Below are 23,572 nucleotides of genomic sequence, written 5' to 3' on the forward strand. Positions count from 1 at the left end.
TACTGTTATATTTTTGCCAGTGTTATTTCATTGAATCTCTACAACTTTTATTTTCAAAAAAGGGAATTGAAGTTAAATAAATAGTCCATGATCATACAGCTAACAAGTAGAGATTTGAACCGAGATCTGGTTGAGTCCAGAAACATGCTTTTAAGTGTTCCAAAGGCAATTAAGAGAGTTATAAAGTGATAGTGTAAATTTAGGGAAAATACAGTATTCAACTGTAAGATAGTAATTAAATTATTATATAGTCCCACAGTTAAAGGTTATATAATTATTACAAATTAAGTAGTTGAGAAATATTTAGTATTTTGAGAACATGTTTATGATATAGTGTGAAGTACTAGAAAGCAGTATGTAAAACTATGATTCCATTTTTTTAATGTACATATATTTTTGTACAGAAAGGATTGGAAGGAAGTACCTAAATGGTTAACAGTAATTCTCCCAAAGTTGTAGTATTATGGACTATACGAGTTTCTTATTTGTAACATTCTGTTTCAGATTCTCTCCAATGAACGTGAACTTTTATAATCAAACAAGATCATTTAATGGACTGAAGAAAAAACAATCAAGCAGAACTTATTTAAAAGTCTTAGAATCATTAAAGTAGAAGGGTTTTGTGTTGACCTTCCCTGCCTCTGGGATTGAACTGGCCTAACCATCCCAGACAGATTAATGGTTTCTATTTTAAGATCCTCACTAGGATAAGCCCCTCTCCCTCTGCCTTACAGGCACTTCTGTTGTCCAGTAGCAAATGGAAAAGCAATTTTCTCTTTATATTATTTCCTGAAGACATGGTCGTGAGAGACACTCCCATGTCTTCTGGAAATTTTTATTGTATAAAGAGATTTTTTTCTAAAATAAGGGCCAAATTTAATGTTTCTACCTAGAAGAAAGAAATTTGATGCTCCTGCCTGGGCTTTATGTTCTACTTCATAAAAACATTGAAAGAAATGATAAATATAGATATTTAAGAGGAATCAAAAAGGAATAGAAAAAAAGGGTTTGTTACATGTCTCTATTAGTTTTCTTTTAAAAGAAATACTCTATGAATAATCTATCTCTGTTTTTCCTCTGGGTGGTTTTTTTTCTAGCATAGCATGTATGACTGAATTTCCTCATTGAGATTTAGCACACTCTAGTGGACAGTAGCTTTTCAGTTTTGGTTGTCTTTTTTTTTTTTTTTTAAATCATGCCAAAGACTTTATTAGACAGTTCTGTAATGTGCTTACTGGATGGTAAAGTTTGTCAATATTTATTTGAGTCAAATAGTAATCCTAGCAAGCAGGCTTAACTTTATAGGCCACTGGAGTGTTGTACTTTTTTTTTTTAATTAATTAATTAATTTATTTTTGGCTGCGTTGGGTCTCCATTTGCTGCATGCAGGCTTTCTCTAGCTGTGGCGAGCAGGGGCTACTCTTCATTGCGGTGCATGGGCTTCTCATTGCAGTGGCTTCTCTTGTTGCGGAGCACGGGCTGTAGGCACACGGGCTTCAGTAATTGTGGCACATGGGCTCAATAGTTGTGGCTCACAGGCTCTAGAGCGCAGGCTCAGTAGTTGTGGCACATGGGCTTAGTTGCTCCGCAGCATGTGGGATCTTCCCGGACCAGGGATCAAACCCATGTCCCCTGCACTGGCAGGCGGATTCTTAAACCACTGCACCGCCAAGGAAGTCCCTGGGGTGTTGTACATTTTTATTTGGTTTCTTTAGTAGTGAGAAGCGGCCCTTTTTACATTACATGGAAATTTGTTTCCATTGGCTTTCATCTTCTCTTGGATAAGATATAACTGATGGGGAGGCCCAGACATGGAGGAAGACTGGTAGCCTTCCTCTACCTCACACTCCCTGGTTCTTATAATGTATTTTATGTTTCTATTTTAGGACTCTTGAGAATTTTTATATGCCACTTTTGAATATTTTGACCATTTGTGCGTAAATGTTGTCATATCCTATCCCAATGGATTGTTTTTGGAAATGGGCTTGCACCAGAAAAAAAAGTAATTTTTATTTTGTTTTTGCAGAGTGATGGTGAGGATTTTAATTACATTGTTGCATTTTTCCTTGGAACAGCAGCCTGCCTTTACCAGGTAGGTTCTCTCCGATTTTAAGAAACACTTTCCCATTATTGCTTGTTTCAGGTATCAATTCTAATAATTTCTTGTGCACTTTAAATAAATAAAAATAATTTCTGAGTTCTTTGCTCCTTTTTAAAATTTGAGCCTCTGTTAGCTTTGTGACCCTTTTGAATGGACATAGATCCCAGTGAACTCAGTGTTAGCCCTCTCCTGTGCTGGGGCTTCATTGGCGGCAGGTCCTCAGCCTATGGCAATAAAGACTATACTTCTAGATATTCTGGTGACTTATTGTTTAGCTTCCAGGCTCTGCTTTTACTCCAGGTTGAGGATTTTGTACTTTGGGGAAAGTCTTTGAAGAGGGAACAGCAAAAGCAGGCTTTTAGGATATTTAATTTAGCACTGATGAGTAGGATGGATTGTCAGAGCCGAGAGACTATAAGCAAGAAAATGAGTTGAGAGGCAGAAGGTAATGAAAGCCCAAACTAATGGTAATGGCAGTAGGGATAGGAAAAGAAAGGACGCTGAGAAGGAAGACTCACTAGGACTCAAAGACAGAATAGATCTGAGACTTTAGGAGGGAGGAGGTTTTGTACTTGAGTGATAGGGAGATACGTACTCCCATTTCCGAGAACAGAGGAAGCACAGGTGTGTTAGGGAAGGGAGAGGTAACCATGCCAATTACCCAGATTCAAGAATGTCTTTGCTAAAACACGTTAGAGCAAACAAGGCATTTTGACCTAACTTTTATAAGTGACACATTTCTCTGTCTTGCATAGAAAAACATTAGAAAGATTCAGGACTGCAAATAAAAGGCTACCTAAAACTCGGTAGAAGTCTTTAGGGAAATAAATATACATATATACATATACATATATATATATATATATATATATATATATATATATATATATGAAATACATATACACTTTTTTTTGACCGCGCTGTGCGGCATGCGGGATCTTACTTTCCCGACCAGGGATCGAACCCGTGGCCCCTGCATTGGGAGCACAGAGTCTTAACCACTGGACCACCAGGGAAGTCCCAGGAAATATTTTAAATATATGCATTTGACTTTTATGTAAAGACATATTAGAAATTTTAGTTTCAGTGACCACATTTTAAAATATATGTATTTATTTATTTATTTGGCTGCTCCAGGTCTTAGTTGCGGCACACAGGATCTTTAAAGTTGCAGCATGTGGTCTCTTAGTTGCGGCATGCGGGATCTAGTTCCCTGACCAAGGATCGAACCTGGGCCCCCTGCATTGGGAGCGCAGAGTCTTAACCACTGGGCCGCCGGAGCAGTCCCAGCACCATTTTTTTTTCAGTCCCCTAATTTTTCTTAATCATTTATATTAGCTTCAGAAATTTTTCCTGTAAAATTAGGCAGATTGAATTTAATTAATGACATTTCATGCAGGAAATGTGAAAGCTTGTATTCGTTGATGTCACAAGTACTTTAATTTTATGAAATATTCTTATGTAGATTTTCTACTTTAATCTCTACAGTCCTATCACACAGGGTATATATCCTCATTTTTGAAAAGGAGAAATCTGAGACAGTTTCAGTACTATCCTGAGGTCACATAGCCATTAAGTGGTAGAGTCAGAACTCTGAGTCTTCTGATTTTCAGTGTCATATTCATTCCACTATATCATGCTGTCTCTAAGCAAAATTCCTATATTTACATGATTTTTATAATGCTATAAAGTTATAATTTAATAACTTTTATATGCATTATTTCATATGATTCTAAAACAGTGTGAGGTAAATATTAACTTTAAAATAATTTCCTGAATGATTCTTATAAAATATACTTTTATCTGTTTTGCCTTAATGAAATAATTTTAAATTCTAATAATAATGCGAAAATGTGTTGAGCTCTTGCGTTGTGCTAAGCCCTTTGCTTTCCTTGTACCATTAAATCCTCAAAGTAAGCCCCACACTAATCCTATTATTATCACCATTTTTCACTGAAGCCTAGACAGTTCTTACAGCCAGTCAGTGACTTGAACCCAGGCGACTCCAGAACCAGTGCTCTTGCCTATAGATAGGCACACCTCTGTTACCTTTCTCAGATTTTTAGAGTTGCCTCATGGTGGAGCAGTGTCACCCAGGTGACCTTTTAACTTGAGAAAAATAAACAAATTCATGCTTTAAAAAAGAAAATCAAAAAACCAATTTCCTTCATATTGACAGGCATGAAACTGCATGCTTTCCAAATATGCTGAGCAGAGTGATAATAATGTTCTTTTTCCCACAGTAAAAACTAAGTGATTACATTTTACCATATAACATAGTCTATCTCCAATTGTCAGGATATTTTTTCATCTCCGTCAGTTCAGACCTCAAAGGCCACTACTACATGGTTTGTTGCCTTTTCCTCCAGGCCATGGGTACTTATGGAATCACAGCGTTCAGCCAGATAGAGATGATCTTGATATGGAGCATTTAAAATAGGAAATCAGGGAATTCCCTGGTGGTCCAGTGGTTAGGACTCCACGCTTCCACTGCAGGGGGCATGGATTCGATCCCTGGTCGGGAAACTAACATCCTGCAAGCCATGTGGCATGACCTAAAAAAAAAGATAAAATAGGAAATCAGAGGAAGTCTGAAGAAACTAGAGACTATTACTTTTCCTTCAGTGTTTTATTTTGAAAACCTTCAGACTTACAGAAAAGTTGAGAAACTGGTACACCTAGAATCACGAATTGTTAACATTTTGCAGCACTTTATCTCATTCTCTCTTTGTATGTTTGTGCATATAGTGTGTATATTTGTTGTTTATAATGTAAGTTGCAGATAAAATGAATGTATAAAGTTGTTTTTCTTATTAAACTTTTTATTTTGAGATAATTAGACTCATGTGGAGTCATAAGAGAGCGCCTGTATAATGTTTACCTGCTTCCCCTCAATGTTCCATCTTGCAAAGCTATAATACAGTATCACAACAGGATATGGATATTGATGCAGTTAAGATATATAACAGTCCTATCACCATAAAGACTCCTCATGTTGCCTTTTATAGTTCCCTCCTGCCCTAACCCCTCCTTAATCTCTGGCAGCAACTAGTGTGTTCTCCATTAATATAATTTTCTCATTTTGAGTATGTTATATGAATGGAATCATATAGTATGTAACCTTTTGTGATTGGCATTTTTTACTCAGCATAATTCTCTGGAGATTTATCCAAGTTGTTGGATGTGTCAATGGTTTGTTCCTTTTTATTGCTGAATTATATTCCATGGTATGGCTGTACCACAGTTTGATCAGTCACTCATTTGAAGGACATCTGAGTTGTTTCTAGTTTTTGGCTATTATAAATAAAGCTGCTATAAACCTTCATGTACAGGCTTTTGTGTGAACAAAAAGTCTTCATTTCTCTGAGATAAATGCCCAGAAGTGCAGTTGCTGGGTTATGTGGTAGTGCATAGTAGTTGCATGCTTATTAAGAGACAAACTGTTTTCCAGAATAGTGTACCATTTTACATTCCCAACAGCATTGTGTGAGTGATCCAGTTTTTCTGCATCCTTATCGGCATTTGGTGTTGTCTCTATTTTTTATTAATATTTTAGCCATTCTGATAGGTATGTAATGATATCTCATTGTGGTTTTAATTTGCATTTTCCTAGTGGCTAATGATGTTGAAAATAATTTTATGTGCTTATTTGTCATCTGTGTATCATCTTGGGTGAAATGTCTGTTCACGTCTTTTGCCTATTTTCTAATGAGATTGTCTTAAACTGTTGAGTTTGAGAGTTCTTTATATATTCCAGATATTAGTCATTTGTCAGATACGTAGTTTGCAAATATCTTCTCCCAGTCTTAGCTTGTCTTTTCATCCTCTTAAAAGAGTCTTCTGCAGATCAAGCATTTAAAATTTTTATGAAGTTTAATTTTTCAATTTTTCCTTTTTTTTTTCCTGTACTGAATTGCTTTTGCATTAAAAAAAAATCAGTTGGGCATGTTTATGTGGGTCTTTTTCTGGGCTCTGTATCTGTTCCATCGATCTGTGTCTGTCCCTCTGCCAGTACCGTATAGTTTTGATTACTTCAGCTATTTAATAAGTCTTAAATTCAATTTTCTTAATAGTTATAGAGCTATTCAAATAATGTTTTATAATGGGTGAATTATGGTGGTTTGTGTTTTATGAAGAAGTGGTCCATTTCACTTAGGTTATCAAATTTGTGTGTCGAATGGTTATAGTATTCCCTTACTATCCTTTTGATGTCTGTAGGCTATGTAGTGATATTTCCTGTTTCAGTCCTCATATTGATCATTTGTATCTTCTCTTTTTATCTGTCTTACTTGTTAATTTCATTGATCTTTTCACAGAGCCTGCTCTTGTTTTATTGGTTTTTTCCTATTTTCTATTTGATTGATTTCTGCACTTTATTATTTCTTTCCTCATGCTTGCTTTGGGTCTATTTGGCTCTTTTTCTAGGTTCTTGAGGTGGGAGCTTAGATGATTTGATTTGAGAATTTTCTCTTTTGTAATGTATACATTTAGTGTTACAGATTTCCCTCTTAGCACTTCATTAGCTGTGTTCCATAAATTTTGAGCTGTTGTATTTTCATTTTCATTTAATTCAGTGTATTTAAAAATTTTTTCCCTGGTATTTCCTCTTTGGCCTATGGATTATTTAGAATTGTGTTGCTTAGTTTCCAAGTGTTTGGATATTTTCTGGTTTTCTTTCCAGTATTGATTTCTAGTTTGATTCCATTGTAGTTTGAGAACATATTCCGTGTGATTTCAGTTATTTTACATTTGTTGAGGTTTGTTCTGTGGCCCAGAATATGGTCTGTCTTGGTATATGTTCCTTGGGCACTTGAACAGAATGTGTATTCTGCTGTTGTTGAGTGGGTGTTCTATAAATTTTGATTAGGTTCTGTTGGTTGATGGCATTGTTCAGTTTTTATGTCTCCTTGCTGATTTTCTGGCTAGTTCTATCAATTGCTGAGAGAGGAGTATTGAATTTTTCAACTATAATTGTGTATTTCTCATTTGAGTTCTATCAGTTTTTGCAGTTCTGTTGTTTGGTTGATACACATTTAGGATTGCTGTATCTTCTTGGTTGATTGATCCATTTATCATTTTTTTAACATCTTTATTGCAGTATAATTGCTTTACAATGGTGTGTTAGTTTCTGTTTTATAGCAAAGTGAATCAGCTATACATATACACATATCCCCATATCTCCTCCCTCTTGCGTCTCCCTCCCTTCCTCCCTATCCCACCCCTGTAGGTGGTCACAAAGCACCGAGCTGATCTCCCTGTGCCATGCTGCTGCTTCCCACTAGCTATCTATTTTACATTTGGTAGTGTATATATGTCCATGCCACTCTCTCACTTCGTCCCAGCTTACCCTTCCCCCGCCCCATGTCCTCAAGTCCATTCTCTACGTCTGCGTCTTTATTCCTGTCCTGCCCCTAGGTTCTTCAGAAGCTTGTTTTTTTTTTTAGATTCCATATATATGTGTTAGCATACGGTATTTGTTTTTCTCTTTCTGACTTACTTCACTCTGTATGACAGACTCTAGGTCCATCCACCTCACTACAAATAACTCAATTTCGTTTCTTTTTATGGCTGAGTAATATTCCATTGTATATATGTGCTACATCTTCTTTATCCATTCATCTCTTGATGGACATTTAGGTTGCTTCCATGTCCTGGCTATTGTAAATAGTGCTGCAATGAACATTGTGGTACATATATATCTTTTTGAATTATGGCTTTCTCAGGGTATATGCCCAGGAGTGGGATTGCTGGGTCATACAATAGTTCTGTTTTTTGTTTTTTAAGGAACCTCCATACTGTTCTCCATAGTGGCTGTATCAATTTACATTCCCACCAACAGTGCAAGAGGGTTCCCTTTTCTCCACACCCTCTCTAGCATTTATTGTTTCTAGATTTTTTGATGATGCCCATTCTGACTGGTGTGAGGTGATACCTCATTGTAGTTTTGATTTGCATTTCTCTAATGATTAACGATGTTGAGCATCTTTTCATGTATTTGTTGGCCATCTGTATGTCTTCTTTGGAGAAATGCTTATTTAGGTCTTCTGCCCATTTTTGTATTGGGTTGTTTGTTTTTTTTGATATTGAGCTGCATGAGCTGCTTGTAAATTTTGCAGATTAATCCTTTGTCAGTTGCTTCATTTCCAAATATTATCTCCCATTCTGAGGGCTGTCTTTTCATCTTGTTTATGGTTTCCTTTGCTGTGCAAAAGCTTTTAAGTTTCATTAGGTCCCATTTGTTTATTTGTGTTTTTATTTCCATTTCTCTAGGAGGTGGGTCAAAAAGGATCTTTCTGTGATTTATGTCATAGAGTGTTCTGCCTATGTTTTCCTCAGAGTTTTATAGCGTCTGGCCTTCCATTTAGGTCTTTAATCCATTTTGACTTTATTTTTGTGTATGGTGTTAGGGAGTGTTCTAATTTCATTCTTTTACATGTAGCTGTCCAGTTTTCCCAGCACCACTTATTGAAGAGGCTGTCTTTTCTCCATTGTATATTCTTTTCTCCTTTATCAAAAATAAGGTGTCCATATGTGCGTGGGTTTATCTCTGTGCTTTCTGTCCTGTTCTATTGATCTCTATTTCTGTTTTTGTGCCAGTACCATACTGTCTTGATTACTGTAGCTTTGTAGTATAGTCTGAAGTCCGGGAGCCTGATTCCTCCAGCTCTGTTTTTCTTTCTCAAGATTGCTTTGGCTATTCGGGGTCTTTTGTGTTTCCATACAAATTGTGAAATTTTTTGTTCTAGTTCTGTGAAAAATGCCATTGGTAGTTTGATAGGAATTGCATTGAATCTGTAGATTGCTTTGGGTGGTATAGTCATTTTCACAATGTTGATTCTTCCAATCCAGGAACATGGTATATCTCTCCATCTGTTTGTATCATCTTTAATTCCTTTCATCAGTGTCTTATAGTTTTCTGCATACAAGTGTTTTGTCTCCTTAGGTAGGTTTATTCCTAGGTATTTTATTCTTTTTGTTGCAGTGGTAAATGGGAGTGTTTCCTTAATTTCTCTTTCAGATTTTTCATCATTAGTGTATAGGAATGCAAGAGATTTCTGTGCATTAATTTTGTATCCTACTTTACCAGATTCATTGATTAGCTCTAGTAGTTTTCTGGTGGCATCTTTAGGATTCTCTATGTATAGTATCATGTCATCTGCAAACAGTGACAGCTTTCCTTCTTCTTTTCCGATTTGGATTCCTTTTATTTCTTCTCTGCTGTGGCTAAAACTTCTAAAACTATGTTGAATAATAGTGGTGAGAGTGGACAACCTTGTCTTGTTCCTGATCTTAGAGGAAATGGTTTCATTTTTTCACCATTGGGAACGATGTTGGCTGTGGGTTTGTCATATATGGCCTTTATTATGTTGAGATAAGTTTCCTCTATGCTTACTTTCTGGAGGGTTTTTATCATAAGCGGGTGTTGAATTTTGTCGAAAGCTTTTTCTGCATCTATTGAGATGATCGTATGGTTTTTATCCTTCAATTTGTTAATATGGTGTATCACGTTGATTGATTTGCGTATATTGAAGAATCCTTGCATTCCTGGAATAAACCCCACTTGATCATGGTGTATGATTCTTTTAATGTGCTGTTGGATTCTGTTTGCTAGTATTTTGTTGAGGATTTTTGCATCTGTGTTCATCAGTGATATTGCCCTGTAGTTTTCTTTCTTTGTGACATCTTTGTCTGGTTTTGGTATCAGGGTTATGGTGGCCTTGTAGCATGAGTTTGGGAGTGTTCCTCCCTCTGCTATATTTTGGAAGAGTTTGAGAAGGACAGGTGTTAACTCTTCTCTAAATGTTTGATAGATTTCGCCTGTGAAGCCATCTGGTCCTGGGCTTTTGTGTGTTTGAAGATTTTTAATCACAGTCTCAATTTCAGTGCTTGTGATTGGTCTGTATATATTTTTTATTTCTTCCTGGTTCAGTCTCGGAAGGTTGTGCTTTTCTAAGAATGTGTCCATCTCTTCCAGGTTGTCCATTTTATTGGCATATAGTTGCTTGTATAATCTCTCATGATCCTTTGTATTTCTGCAGTGTCAGTTGTTACTTCTCCTTTTTCATTTCTAATTCTATGGATTTGAGTCTTCTCCCTTTTTTTCTTGATGAGTCTGGCTAATGGTTTATCAATTAATGTTTATCTTCTCAAAGAACCAGCTTTTAGTTTTATTGATCTTTGCTATTGTTTACTTCATTTCTTTTTCATTTATTTCTGATCTAATTAATCGTTATGATTTCTTTCCTTCTGCTTACTTTGGGAGTTTTTTTGTTCTTCTTTCTCTGATTGCTTTAGGTGTAAGGTTAGGTTGTTTATTTGAGATGTTTCTTGTTTTTTGAGGTAGGATTGTATTGCTATAAACTTCCCTCTTAGAACTGCTTTTGCTGCATCCCATAGGTTTTGGGTCATTGTGTTTTCATTATCATTTGTTTCTAAGTATTTTTGATTTCCTCTTTGATTTCTTCAGTGATCTCTTGGTTATTTAGTAGTGTATTGTTTAGCCTCCACGCGTTTCTATTTTTTGCAGATTTTTTCCCGTAATTGGTATCTAGTCTCATAGCGTTGTGGTCGGAAAAGATACATGATACGATTTCAGTTTTCTTAAATTTACCAAGGCTTGATTTGTGACCCAAGATATGATCTATCCTGGAGAATGTTCCATGAGCACTTGAGAAGAAAGTGTATTCTGTTGTTTTTGGATGAAATGTCCTATAAATATCAATTAAATCTGCCTGGTCTACTGTGTCATTTAAAGCTTGTGTTTCCTTATTAATTTTCTGTCTGGATGATCTGTCCATTGGTGAAAGTGGGATGTTAAAGTCCCCTACTATGGTTGTGTTACTGTCGATTTCCCCTTTTATGGCTGTTAGCATTTGCCTTATGTATTGAGGTGCCCCTATGTTGAATGCATAAATATTTACAATTGTTATATCTTCTTCTTGGATTGATCCCTTGACCATTATGTAGTATCCTTCTTTGTCTCTTGTAATAGTCTTTATTTTAAAGTCCATTTTGTCTGATATGAGAATTGCTACTCCAGTTTTCTTTTGATTTCCATTTGCATGTAATACCTTTTTCCATCCCCTCACTTTCTGTCTGTATGGGTCCCTAGGTCTCAAGTGGGTCTCTTGTAGACAGCATATGTACGGGTTTTGTTTTTGTATCCATTCAACCAGTCTATGTCTTTTAGTGGGAGCATTTAATCCATTTACATTTAAAGTAGTTATCGATATGTATGTTCCTATTACCATTTTCTTAATTGTTTTGGGTTTGTATTGTAGGTCTTTTCCTTCTCTTGTGTTTCCTGCCTAGAGAAGTTCCTTTAACATTTGTTGTAAAGCTGGTTTGGTGGTGCTGAATTCTCTTAGCTTTTGCTTCTCTGTAAAGTTTTTAATTTCTCCGTTGAATCTGAATGAGATCCTTGCTGGATAGAGTAATCTTGGTTGTAGGTTTTTCCCTTTCATCACTGTAAATATGTCCTGCCACTCCCTTCTGGCTTGCAGAGTTTCTGCTGAAAGGTCAGCTCTTAACCTTATGGGGATTCCCTTATATGTTATTTGTTGTTTTTCCCTTGCTGCTTTTAATATTTTTTCTTTGTATTTAATTTTTGATAGTTTGATTAATATGTGTCTTGGCGTGTTTCTCCTTGGATTTATCCTGTATGGGACTCTCTGTGCTTCCTGGACTTGATTGACCATTTCCTTTCCCATATTAGGGAAGTTTTCAACTATAATCTCTTCAAATATTTTCTCAGTCCTTTGGTTTTCCTCTTCTTCTTCTGGGACCCCTATAATTCAAATATTGGTGTGTTTAATGTTGTCCCAGAGGTCTCTGAAACTGTCCTCAGTTCTTTTCATTCTTTTTTCTTTATTCTGCTCTGTGGTAGTTATTTCCACTATTTTATCTTCCAGGTCACTTATCCATTTTTCTGCTTCAGTTATTCTGCTATTGATTCCTTCTAGAGAATTTTTAATTTCATTTATTGTGTTGTTCATCATTGTTTGCTCTTTAGTTCTTCTAGGTCCTTGTTAAATGTTTCTTGTATTTTCTCCATTCTACTTCCAAGATTTTGGATCATCTTTACTATCATTACTCTGAATTCTTTTTCAGATAGACTGCCTATTTCCTCTTCATTTGTTTGGTCTGGTGGGTTTTTGCCTTGCTCCTTCATCTGCTGTGTGTTTCTCTGTCTTCTCATTTTGCTTAACTTACTGCGTTTGGGGTCTCCTTTTCACAGACTGCAGGTACGTAGTTCCCGTTGTTTTTGGTGTCTGCCCCGAGTGGGTAAGGTTGGTTCAGTGGGTTGTGTAAGCTTTCTGGTGGAGGGGACTGGTTCCTGTCTTCTGGTGAAGGAGGCTTGATCTTGTCTTTCTACTGGGCAGGACCACGTCTGGTGGTGTGTTTGGGGTGTCTGTGACCTTATGATGATTTTAGGCAGCCTCTCTGCTAATGGGTGGGGTTGTGTTCCTGTCTTGCTAGTTGTTTGGCATAGGGTGTCCAGCACTGTAGCTTGCTGGTCGTTGAGTGGAGCTGGGTCTTATTGTTGAAATGGAGATCTCAGGGAGAGCTTTCGCTGTTTGATATTATGTGGAGCCAGGAGGTATCTGGTGGACCAGGGTCCTGAACTCGGCTCTCCCACCTCAGAGACACAGGCCTGACACCCAGCCAGAGCACAAAGACCCTGTCAGCCACATGGCTCAGAAGAAAAGGGAGAAAAAAGAAAGAAAGGAAAAAATTCAGTTAAATTAAGTTATTAAAATAAAAGAATTATTAAAAATTTAAAAAAATTTTAAATAATGAAAAAAAAAGAAAGAAAGAAGAGAGCAACCAAACCAAAAAACAAATCCACCAATGATAACAAGCACTAAAAACTATACTAAAATAAAAAAAAAGATGACAGACAGAACCCTAGGACAAATGGTAAAAGCAAAGCTATACAGACAGAATCACACAAAGAAGCATACACATACACACAAAAAGAGAAAAAGGAAAAAATATATATCTATATATAAATAAAAGGAAGAGAGCAACCAAATCAATAAACAAATCTACCAATGATCATAAATTCTAAATACTAAACTAAGATAAACGTAAGATCAGAAACAAATTAGATGCAGAAAGCAAACCCCAGGTCTACAGTTGCTCCCAAAGTCCACTGCCTTAATTTTGCAATGATTCGTTTTCTGTTTAGGTATTCCAGAGGTGCAGGGTGCATCAAGTTGATTGTGAAAATTTAATCCGCTGCTCCTGAGGCTGCTGGGAGAGATTTCCCTTTCCCTTCTTTGTTCGCACAGCTCCTGGGGTTCAGCTTTGGATTTGGCCCCACCTCTGCATGTAGGTCACCTGAGGGCGTCTGTTCTTTGCTCAGACAGGACGGGGTTTAAGGAGCAGCTGATTAGGGGGCTCTGGCTCACTCAGGCCGGGGAGAGGGAGGGGTACAGAATGCAGGGCGAGCCTGCGGCAGCAGAGGCCAGCATGACATTGCAACAGCCTGAGGTGCACGATGTGTTCTCCTGGGGAAGTTGTCCCTGGATCACGGGACCCTGGCAGTGGCAGGCTGCACAGGCTCCCAGGAGGGGTGGTGTGGATAGTGACCTGTGCTTGCACACAGGCTTCTTGGTGGCTGCAGCAGCAGCCTTAGTGTCTCATGCCCATCTCTGGGGTCCGCGCTGATAGCCGCGTCTCGCGTCTGTCTCTGGAGCTCGTTTAGGCAGTGCTCTGAATCCCCTCTCCTCGTGCACCCCGAAACAATGGTCTCTTGACTCTTATGCAGTTCCAGACATTTTCCCGGACTCCCTCCCGGCTAGCTGTGGCACACTAGCCCCCTTCAGGCTGTGTTCACACAGCCAACCCCAGTCCTCTCCCTGGGATCTGACCTCTGAAGCCCGAGCCTCAGCTCCCAGCCCCCACCCACCCTGGCGGGTGAGCAGACAAGCCTCTCCGGCTGGTGAGTGCTGGTCGGCACCGATCCTCTGTGTGGGAATCTCTCTGCTTTGCCCTCTGCACCCCTATTGCTGCACTCTTCTCCATGGCTCCGAAGCTTCCCCCCCGCCCCCGCCCCCCCATCTCCGGGGGGTGAAGGGGCTTGCTAGTGTGTGGAAACTTTTCCTCCTTCTTCCCTCCCAGAGGTGCAGGTCCTGTCCCTATTGTTTTGTCTCTGTTTTTTCTTTTTTCTTTTGCTCTACCCAGGTACGTGGGGAGTTTCTTGCCTTTTGGGAAGTCTGAGGTCTTCTGCCAGCGTTCAGTAGGTGTTCTGCAGGAGTTGTTCCACATGTGGATGTATTTTTGATGTATTTGTGGGGAGGGAAGGTGATCTCCCCATCTTACTCCTCTGCCATCTTGAAGGTCTCTCCGATCCATTTATCATTATATCCCTCTCTGTCCCTGGTTATTTTTACTTTCTTTGAAACATTTTTATTTATTTATTTATTTTAAGTTTTTATTTTTTGGCGGCGTTTTTATTTTTTGGAGTGAGGGACTCCTACCATCCAGTGGGAATCAAAGTTCTGGCTTCCCAATTGCCTTCTCTGAAGCCCTGGAGTGTTAGAACATCTCCTTAGAGCATTATAGGCTCCCCACATAGGCTTTGATGGGGTGGGTGTGGGTGGTCACAGTTTTTTTGTCGGTTTTTTTGGTTTGTTGTGGTTTAGTTTGTTTTGTTTTGTTTTTGGTGGTGTTTGGCTGGAGTAGAATAGTTATTATGTAAAAGTTCTCTGTCTTGGAAAGGTGCCCCTCTCATGGTCTTTTGGCTAGAGAGAACAAGATTTTACTGAGTGTTTTTTTTGTTTGTTTGTTTGTTTGTTTTGTTGGTGTTTATCCATTGGTGTTTCTAGTTGCCAGCTTCTTCAGCTCCAAGTTTGGGATATATGAGGCAAAAAAAAAAAAAAAAAAGGTAATTTACCACTGTGTCATTCCCTGGGTCTCAAGGTCCTTAGCCTATCTGCCTTCTTCTCTTCATCATCCAGAGTCATCTTATGCTTGATATATAATGTCCAGGGTTTTTAGTTGTACTTGGTGGGAAGAATAGAGGAAAGTGCATCAACTCCATCATCCCAGAAGCAGAAGTTCCTGCACAGTTGTTTTTAAAATAAGTTACAAACATCAAGATATTTCACCTCTAAAAACTTGAACATGTATCTTTTGAGAACAAAGACATCGTTCTACGTAACCATGATACCTTTATCACACCCAAGAAGTTTAACATTGATACAATATTATCTAATAGAGGATTCACATTCAGATTATGTTGTCTCCAAAATGTTCTCTATAGCTCTTTTCCTCTGATTCCAGATTATGCAAACCTATTTCTTAAACCTATTTCCCTTTTAAATAGAGAGTGTATTAAAGATACGTTGAGTGTATAGCTGAGTGTATTAAAGATATTACACTGTCTTATCTGTAGTTGAAAAATTCCCTTTTCCACTCTCATATTTTACAGCTTTATAGTAGAAGCATCTATTTCTTCTCCTGTAACCCTAATCATCTTTCATTTTTATATTTTCAACAGTGTTATTTATTTGTCTACTACACCGGCTGGCGGAATGTCAAATCTTTTTTGACTTTTGGCTTAATCTGTCTATGCAACATGTATCTCTATGAACTGCGCAACCTCTGGCAGCTTTTCTTTCACGTGACTGTGGGAGCATTTGTTACACTCCAGATCTGGCTGAGGCAAGCCCAGGGCAAGGCTCCTGATTACGATGTCTGACACCATCCTTCAGACGTGTTGCCTTGGCTTCAGGGGAAAAAGGAGGGAGCATATCTTAACTACCACTGTGATGAAGAAACTGTTCACCACAAATGAGAAGCTCTGCTGTCTTTCTCTGCAGCTGTCCTTTTCGTTTTAAGTCAGCATGGCATGCCTATGAGCATGCCATACCTGCTACGCAAACTCCTCTCAGCAGAATGTTGGCCATGAGATTATCAATCAGAAGAAGATGAGACCTCTCTGCAGGGCCATGGCAGTGGAAGAACAGTCAGATGCCATTGGAAGACTTGGCCAGCAGCCCTGAATCCTGGCTGGAGAGTTCAGTCAAAAATTACATGTGGTACTTGCTCTGAGAACTAAGCAGGAGCTCTACAACCCGGGTTTGCCTTTGTGAGGCATTAGTGTAGACCAAATAAAAAGATGCTGCAGTGAATTGGAAAGTTTATGTGTAAAACAAATTACTTGCTAAATATTAGATTTTGCACATTTATGGTACCAGTTTGTGAAGTCCAGATTGGTGTGGAATGGGTTCTTTTTCCTTTTATATTTTTGCTTGAATCTTAACTCTGGAAATCACCCGATGTAGGAGAAGGCTCTGGTGAGCTCATCCCTGGAGCATTGCAAGTATTGAAAACACAGTGACACATGTTTCTTTCCTAGGCCATGTTTATACTTTCTTTTGAAATCACTTTTTAAAAATATTTGTTAGGCTATAGCCATTGTTTGCCAAACTTCAATCACTTGAGTGTTACATATGCTATTATTTACTTAATATTTATCTTCTAAATTTTAAAATATTTTAAAAAGAAACTAACCTATTCCAAGTAGAAAACCAGCATCAGTTTGCCATAAAAAAAAGATAACTACAAAATAAATAAAAATAAAACAAAGATGTTATTAAATTCTAGCTGGATACTAATGCCTGCCAAGGCTCTGAATGCAAAAAGCCTGCTCTTTCTTTGTTGCAGTGAGAGAGACGTTACCCAGCACCAAAATGGGGCTCTCTCTGTGGAATTATCAGAAGTTTAAAAGAAAATTATAAAGGGAATGCCATTCTCACTGTGATTCAGCATTATTTAATTCTGTGTTGTGTATCACCTAAAATCATCTTGCATGCCACCAAGTGGCATGGGTCCTGCACTATGGAGACACTGAGCTGTTCTAAAAGAATCAGAAGGTGACTCTTCTCTCAGCACTTCTTATTATTCCTCTTATCATTTTATGGCTTTGAGGAGTTAAGCACCTACTATCTTAGAGAACTTACTTGCTTTTTGATAACTTTATAAAGATTGTTTAAGCAGCTTTGAATTAATAGAGGAAGCGTAGTTTGTTTCCATTAGCAAAATCTACAGCTCTTCTGGTTTCGAAGTCATCTTCATGAGTGATTTTCTTGAGAAAAGATTCCAATTAAGGAATTCATAAGGTACTGAAATTTGATATCCAGAAAAACAGTGGACCCATTACATATAATTCATGTTCTGGGTATATTAATTTTGCAGAAGAAATTGTCCAGAGAGGTAAAGTCACTGAACTGCACTGTTTCCAGAACCAGTATACATAGGTATGTCTACAATGAGAAATCTTGCTTAACTAGAACCTTTTTGCTACACTCTTCTTTCAGGAGAATGAGGCAAAAGAAGACAGTAAGCTAACGATTTCAGGGATTTATTTAATGCAAGAAACTCCAGTTCCCTCCAATTTTCTGCCTGTAACAAAACCACAGAAATTATGAATATTCTGAGAGATATCCCAAGGTACCACATGATCCTAAATCATCAAAATAAAATTGACTTATGTTTGGCGTTTTGTAGTTACTGAGCCAGGAAAGTAAAGTGGTTCAATTTAGAAAGTATTTTTTTCTAAACTAATGGTTAAAGCAAGAAGAGTTTTCTTGTAAATAGTCGATTAACCAGGAGATTGGAGTATTCTGGTTCATTGTGATTTTGCTGTATATTGATATTTTATAGCTCTTTTACCAGTTTGGTTCTCCTTATTATTGAATTATAATATTTGGTATTTGGATACATTGAGCAAGGACACTTGAAAACTCACCAGCTATCTTTAAAGGCTTAATTTGTTTTTTGTTTTTGTTTTGCTTTTTCACCAGCTATTTTGGATAAGGGGATGTTTACATTTTAATGTAAAAAATGAAAACAGGTATAAATAATGTTTTATGTATAGAAATGCTTTCTTTCATTATTTGGTGCCTGCATCTCTCAGTGTTTATACAACTTCCCTGCCTCTATCATGTTGTTGCCAAAGAAACTATGAATTTGGAAAGATAAATTTTTGCCATGAATGTAAAGAAGTTTTTAAGCTCTTGACAGAGAATCACTTAGGCTTCTAATGTGTATGATGGTAATACGTTGTGTTTATATTGCAATTTTACTTCTAAGAGCAAGTCCGCCTTTACCTACCTAATCATAATGGGTTTTGTAGTGTCGGGGAATAGTATTTGCTCTCCTATTAGGAAGGAGGACACTAAGGTAATCAGATGGTAATGACTTACCTAGGGTAAGAGCAAAACACACACAATTTCTAATCTTTTAGCCCAGGGTTTTTCCACTAGAGTGGAAAGTAATGAAGATAACTAAGATTATATTCAGGGAATATGTCCTTGATAAAATTGAGGTACTGGAGACTTCTTAAAGTAATGAGATTTAGCCTGCTACTGTCAAATCTAGGTGTGTATTTTCTTCCTTAAGGTAATTGTGAAATACTGCTTTTGATTAAGGTATGCTATGAGGGCAAAGATACTCCTTTTATATCCTAAAAGTAATTGCAATAGTTGCTTGCTTTTTTTGGTCTGTATTTGAAGTGTATTTATACCTGGGCTCTTTCCCAAAAGAATTTGAAGCAGCATACCCAGAAAAGACATACCCGATAATGTTAACAAAATGTGCACTTTAAGGGGAGAAAAGCAAGACCAATGAAACTGGTAGGAAGGGTGAACACATTGCTGTTAGTATAAAATTTGATTCTGGAACTTCTTGGAAGTCAAGGCTAGAAGAAGGAAAACAAGTTTTGCCTTGATCTATATTCCGTAAGTCAAAGCATGTTTCTCAGAGGAGACGTCTTCCTGATGGATTCAGGTAAAAATGTTTGCTCTTGGGGGTCCTGTGAAATGCTAAAATGAACAAAATCCTCAATTGTTTTACACACATTTCTGTATTACGATTGTGTCTTGGATCCTCAACTTTGTACCAGCTTTCAAAGGCTTTCATTTCAAGGTTTTTTTGCGTGGTTAATAGGGGATTTTGTTCCCATGAGAATTCTGCTCCTAAGCTAAAGACAAGTATCCGTGTTAAAGCTTGAAAATCCATTCAAGACAAATGCCTTGAGACATGGAAAACCTTTACCCAATTTTATAATTTTATAACTTATGTAAAATGAATCTGCTATCCCTGGGTTAGCACGTTTATTTGGTATTAAATATGGTCTTTTTCATAGTGGAATGCAGTCTGGAGAAACACATAGCTCCATTTCTGTTGGGCTATGTCTGGAATCTCATTAGATTCCTGATTTGTCAAGCCTCCACAGAGACCAGCTTTGTCAGGTGAGCCTTTAACCCCCATGTCACAAAAGGGCTTCCTCCTGGGGTTAGCTACCTACCAAAAAGGCAGTCGCTTGGCTTTTATTCCAAAAGGTTTACTGAGTAACCCAAGGACCCACTCCAGGCTGTTGGATTTCCAAGAGACACAGCAAAGTGTGTGTGTGTGTGTGTGTGTGTGTGTCTTCACTTTTCTTTTTGCTATTTTAACAGACTTTTTGTTCACTTTAAAAGTTAGAGCTGTAATAGAGTATGTGGTAAAAGAACAAATAAATTATTTCAAAATCAGCCACCACTCAGGCCAAATTGAACACTTAGCTTTACCACACATTATGGGTCACTCTTCAGGGCTGCATTCTTTGTCTATGGTCAATTTGTATTTTTCTGCTTTATTATCTCTAAGGAAATGGAGTCTTTCTACCTAAAAATGCTGTGGTAAAATCAAACCTGATTTTTGGTTTAAATTGGCTTTAGGAATACCCAAGCCTAAAGTTAATGGAAGAAACCCCTCCAACTCCAAGGGTTATGAATGAGTTGTGTATAGAAGCCATGTCAGCTGAGGATTTTACTCTTCTAGTCTTACTGATTAGGATGAGGTGTCTGCTCATCTTCATCAGTGTTCTGAGACTGCTGTTGAATGCTGGCATATCGCAGCCTTCTGTTTGAGCATTGAGCTTTTCAAAGACAAGTGGTATCTGTGGCTGCCACTCTTGTAATATCTCTTCCTTGGGTGGCCAACCTTTCTAGGTTTCTTTATTCAGCAGATGAAATCACAGTGTTGCAGCATTGCATGGTTGGAAGCCACATGGCTTGTATCCTCCTTGCTTGTTTACAGTGAGTGGCATTGACACGTGTGCACATGTTTTCTCCTGTATTGGTGGTGCTGGTGTGTAATGAATAGTCTAAGCACAGTGAAGGCCGTAGGAAACTCAAGGAGAGAACAGGCTTCATTCTCAGAGTTCCTGAAATCAGTACCGTAGCCTTATGAATTCTTCCTGATGTTTTCTTGGCAACAAACGGCATTTTCAGCCCAAACCCACCCACGGTTCACCTTTGCCCTTTTCTCCTACATCCCACAGTACAGCAGTGCAGCATCGCCCGCAGAAGCACGGTCAGGCTCCATCTAACAGTAGGAAAATAGGGCTCGTATGTTCTGTTTCCTATCTGGTCCCAGCAGCTCCTTCCCAGCTCTGCCTAGGTCACCTGCCTCTTCTGGGCCAATGCTTTTCTTTAAGGCTGGGTTGTCAAGGGGACCTTGCCTGAAGGTGAACAAAGAATATTTTGCCCTTGCACTTTGAATTCCTCCACACCTAGGACTAATGTAATAAGAAAGCTTGTTAGCACCTTTTGCGCCAGTGAGGACCTCCTACATAGTTAATCCTTATGGCAGCCTTACGGTGGTGGGGATGGGCACTATCTCATGTTCACTTGAGGAAACAGGCTCAGGTTCAAACCTGGGATTCAGGATTAAACGACTCGAAAATTGGTGCTCATTTTTCTATGCCAACAGAGCCTTTCAGAGAGAAAGTTCTTCGCGTGCTGGCAACACTGGGCTCTTACTGTTACAGCAGCAGAGAGAACAGATGAAGCCAACAGGGAGGGGAAAATAGCACTGTGTATGCTAAGCATCCTCACAGGAAGCTTTATGAAGGCTTTCTGTTTTATAGATGAAGCACCTGAGCCCTAAAGAAGTTAAGTGACTTGAACACAGTCACAATCTAACCTATGTGGTGGCACCAGGATTTCAATCCAGATCAGTCTTACTCAGAACTCACACTCTTTAACCACCCTGTAATATTAAGCTAGGAAATATGTTGAAATATATAAGGAATATATATATATATATATACACACACAAGTAACACACATTGCTTTTAAAATAAAAGAGATCAGGTCACTGCTAATTCCTGCAGTATAGATGTCCTAGACTGAATAAAATTGTTTCCTAAAATTCCTACATCTATAACAGTCACATAGGACAGATGGCTGCCATAGGTATGGTGAACCTTAAGTGTGCCTTAGATTTTAGGGCAAGGAGGTATAAAGTTGAGTCTTTCTCATAAAACTAACACATGAGTTAATGATTCTTGGTACAGAATGTTAAAGCTTCATTGGTGATTCATGTGTTAAAAATATTTACTTTTTCTAGCTGAAGGCCAGCATAGATTGGTTCTTTAATATGAAGTAATTTCATGAGAATTCTGCTTTAAGTAGTCCCTATATCTGAAAACATTAAACAAAAGATAGAAGGTAACTGTTTGCTTTATCGAATAGTGATTATGAGTTTAGAGCCAGACCCCTGGCTCTCCCCGCCACTGGCATTGTGACCTCGACAAGTCATGTAACCTCTCTGCCTCAGTTTCCTCATCTTTGAAGTAGAGATAATAGTGCTTTGGGCAAAGTGTTGTTGTGAGGATTGAATGAGTCAATAAATGTAAATCACCTAGAGCCTGGCACAGCAAGTGCTAGGACAGCATTTGCTACCTCGTTGTGGTCTCTCTGGTTGGTGTTACTATTACTTTCAAGATAATAGGAGTCTTTTAAATCACAAATGCCCCCAAAGATATCATTGCACGTAGCTTTTCGGAAATTGTGAATTAAGAGAGGATCCTGTTGAAATATTTAATAGGCAGGTGCCCTGCCCTGGCAAGCTCTTGTGTGAAGATTTCTGGGCAGTGCACCGGGGATGCATTCAAAGACAGAAGGGAATTGAGGGACTGACATTTGCCAAATGCCTGCTGTACATCAGGTGTTTTACATACAGGCTTTATGTGAGCTTAACAAATTCCATCTGAGGTAAGTAAACAGGATTAAGTTGTCACTTAATCCAGTGTCACTCAGCCTGGAAGAAGTAGACTGCTCTCCAGGACCCTGCAGTCTCCTAGGTACTGGAGCACTGCTGTCACGTGGGGAAGGTGCCTCTGGGAACCTCGCCTTATACAGTGTGGCACCGGCACTATGGCCCCATCATCCTTTGCTTTGAACATCCAATTTCGGTCTATTGGGTATTCCTGGATGGCTGCCGCCTAATGTCCACCACTCTGTAGGGCCCCCGTGGGTATGTATGTTCATGTGGTCTGTGCATGGATGGGAGAAAGGGATGGGGAAGGCAGCCAGCAGCCCTCAAGCGCAGTATGGAAATACATAGATGCTCAGGACGTGAGAGCTCAAGGCACTCTTAAAAAGTGCAAATGCAATGTGGCTCTCAAGAGTAATCTGAAGAGAATGCACCCCTCGCCCCTCCAAAAAAAAAAAAAAAAATCCCATGTGAGCCAGGGAAATGCCACTTTAGCTAACAAACTCAAAGCAGAGAAGCAAATTTTGCAAAATTTTTGCAAAATTTTGCAAAATTGGAAAATGCTGACAAACTAGAGATTACAGGCGGGTCTAAATTGGAAATTGGCTGGGAGGGAAAAAGTGATGAGGCTCCTAATAGATTCCAGTGAAACTTAATTTTTTTGAATTTTATTTTTTTATACAGCAGGTACTTATTATCTATTTTACACATATTAGTTATCTATTTTATACATATTAGTGTATATATGTCAATCCCAATCTCCCAACTCATCCCACCACCACCACCCCCCGCTTTCCCCCCTTGGTGTCCATACGTTTGTTCTCTACATCTGTGCCAGTGAGACTTCTTTAAATTCACAGGCCTAATAGACCAGCAATGTGAAAAGGGCCCTGGGGGTGAATATGCACTCACCAAGGGAGAGGGTAGCTCAGCTCTGCTCACTAGAAACAGACGGTGAGGTTTGGGGCAGGCAAGCCAGTGGGGACAGGATGCCTACTTACCCCTCAGCCCCAAAGAATCCTTTTCCTTCTCTTTGTCTTCTCACCATCATCCTGCCTTTCTGGACCTCTGATTGCTCTGTGAACCTAGGTTGACCTCCACTTACCTCTCCCCACTCCATGGATCAGGGCCCTTGATAGAAAAGGGCATCCATCATGCATCGCTGCTGCTGCTGCTGGGTTGGCAGGAGGAGGACAGAACAAAGATTGCTTCCAACTTTGGTCTGAAGGTAATCTTCCCACAGATCCCCCTTGGCAACATGTTTTCATCCCATTTTTCTCTCTGCTGTTGACTCTAGCATCTTAAAATCCTAATTGGATTGTGTTGTTTTCACCATCCATGTAGTCTGGCACGTGAAGATAGGCTAGAGTTGCACAAATATTTAGAGTTAGGGAATGCCAGAGGAGGAAGAAACCT

The 23,572-nt window shown here is 38.6% G+C and overlaps 1 protein-coding gene across 2 annotated transcripts in view; it reads left to right on the plus strand.

Annotated features, from left to right (window-relative positions):
- SEC22A (SEC22 homolog A, vesicle trafficking protein) overlaps positions 1–16,333 on the plus strand; it is a 65,939-nt gene extending 49,606 nt beyond the window's left edge. For both annotated transcript variants that reach the window (XM_061193176.1, XM_061193177.1), the window contains exons 6-7: positions 2,027–2,092; positions 15,609–16,333. In XM_061193176.1, coding sequence (XP_061049159.1) covers positions 2,027–2,092; positions 15,609–15,809 — 267 coding nt within the window. In that variant the 3' untranslated portion in view covers positions 15,810–16,333. The remainder of the gene's footprint in view (positions 1–2,026; positions 2,093–15,608) is intronic.
- Positions 16,334–23,572: the final 7,239 nt, after the last annotated feature.

The sequence above is a fragment of the Eubalaena glacialis genome, chromosome 6 (assembly GCF_028564815.1).
Source record: "Eubalaena glacialis isolate mEubGla1 chromosome 6, mEubGla1.1.hap2.+ XY, whole genome shotgun sequence".
Lineage (NCBI taxonomy): Eukaryota > Metazoa > Chordata > Mammalia > Artiodactyla > Balaenidae > Eubalaena > Eubalaena glacialis.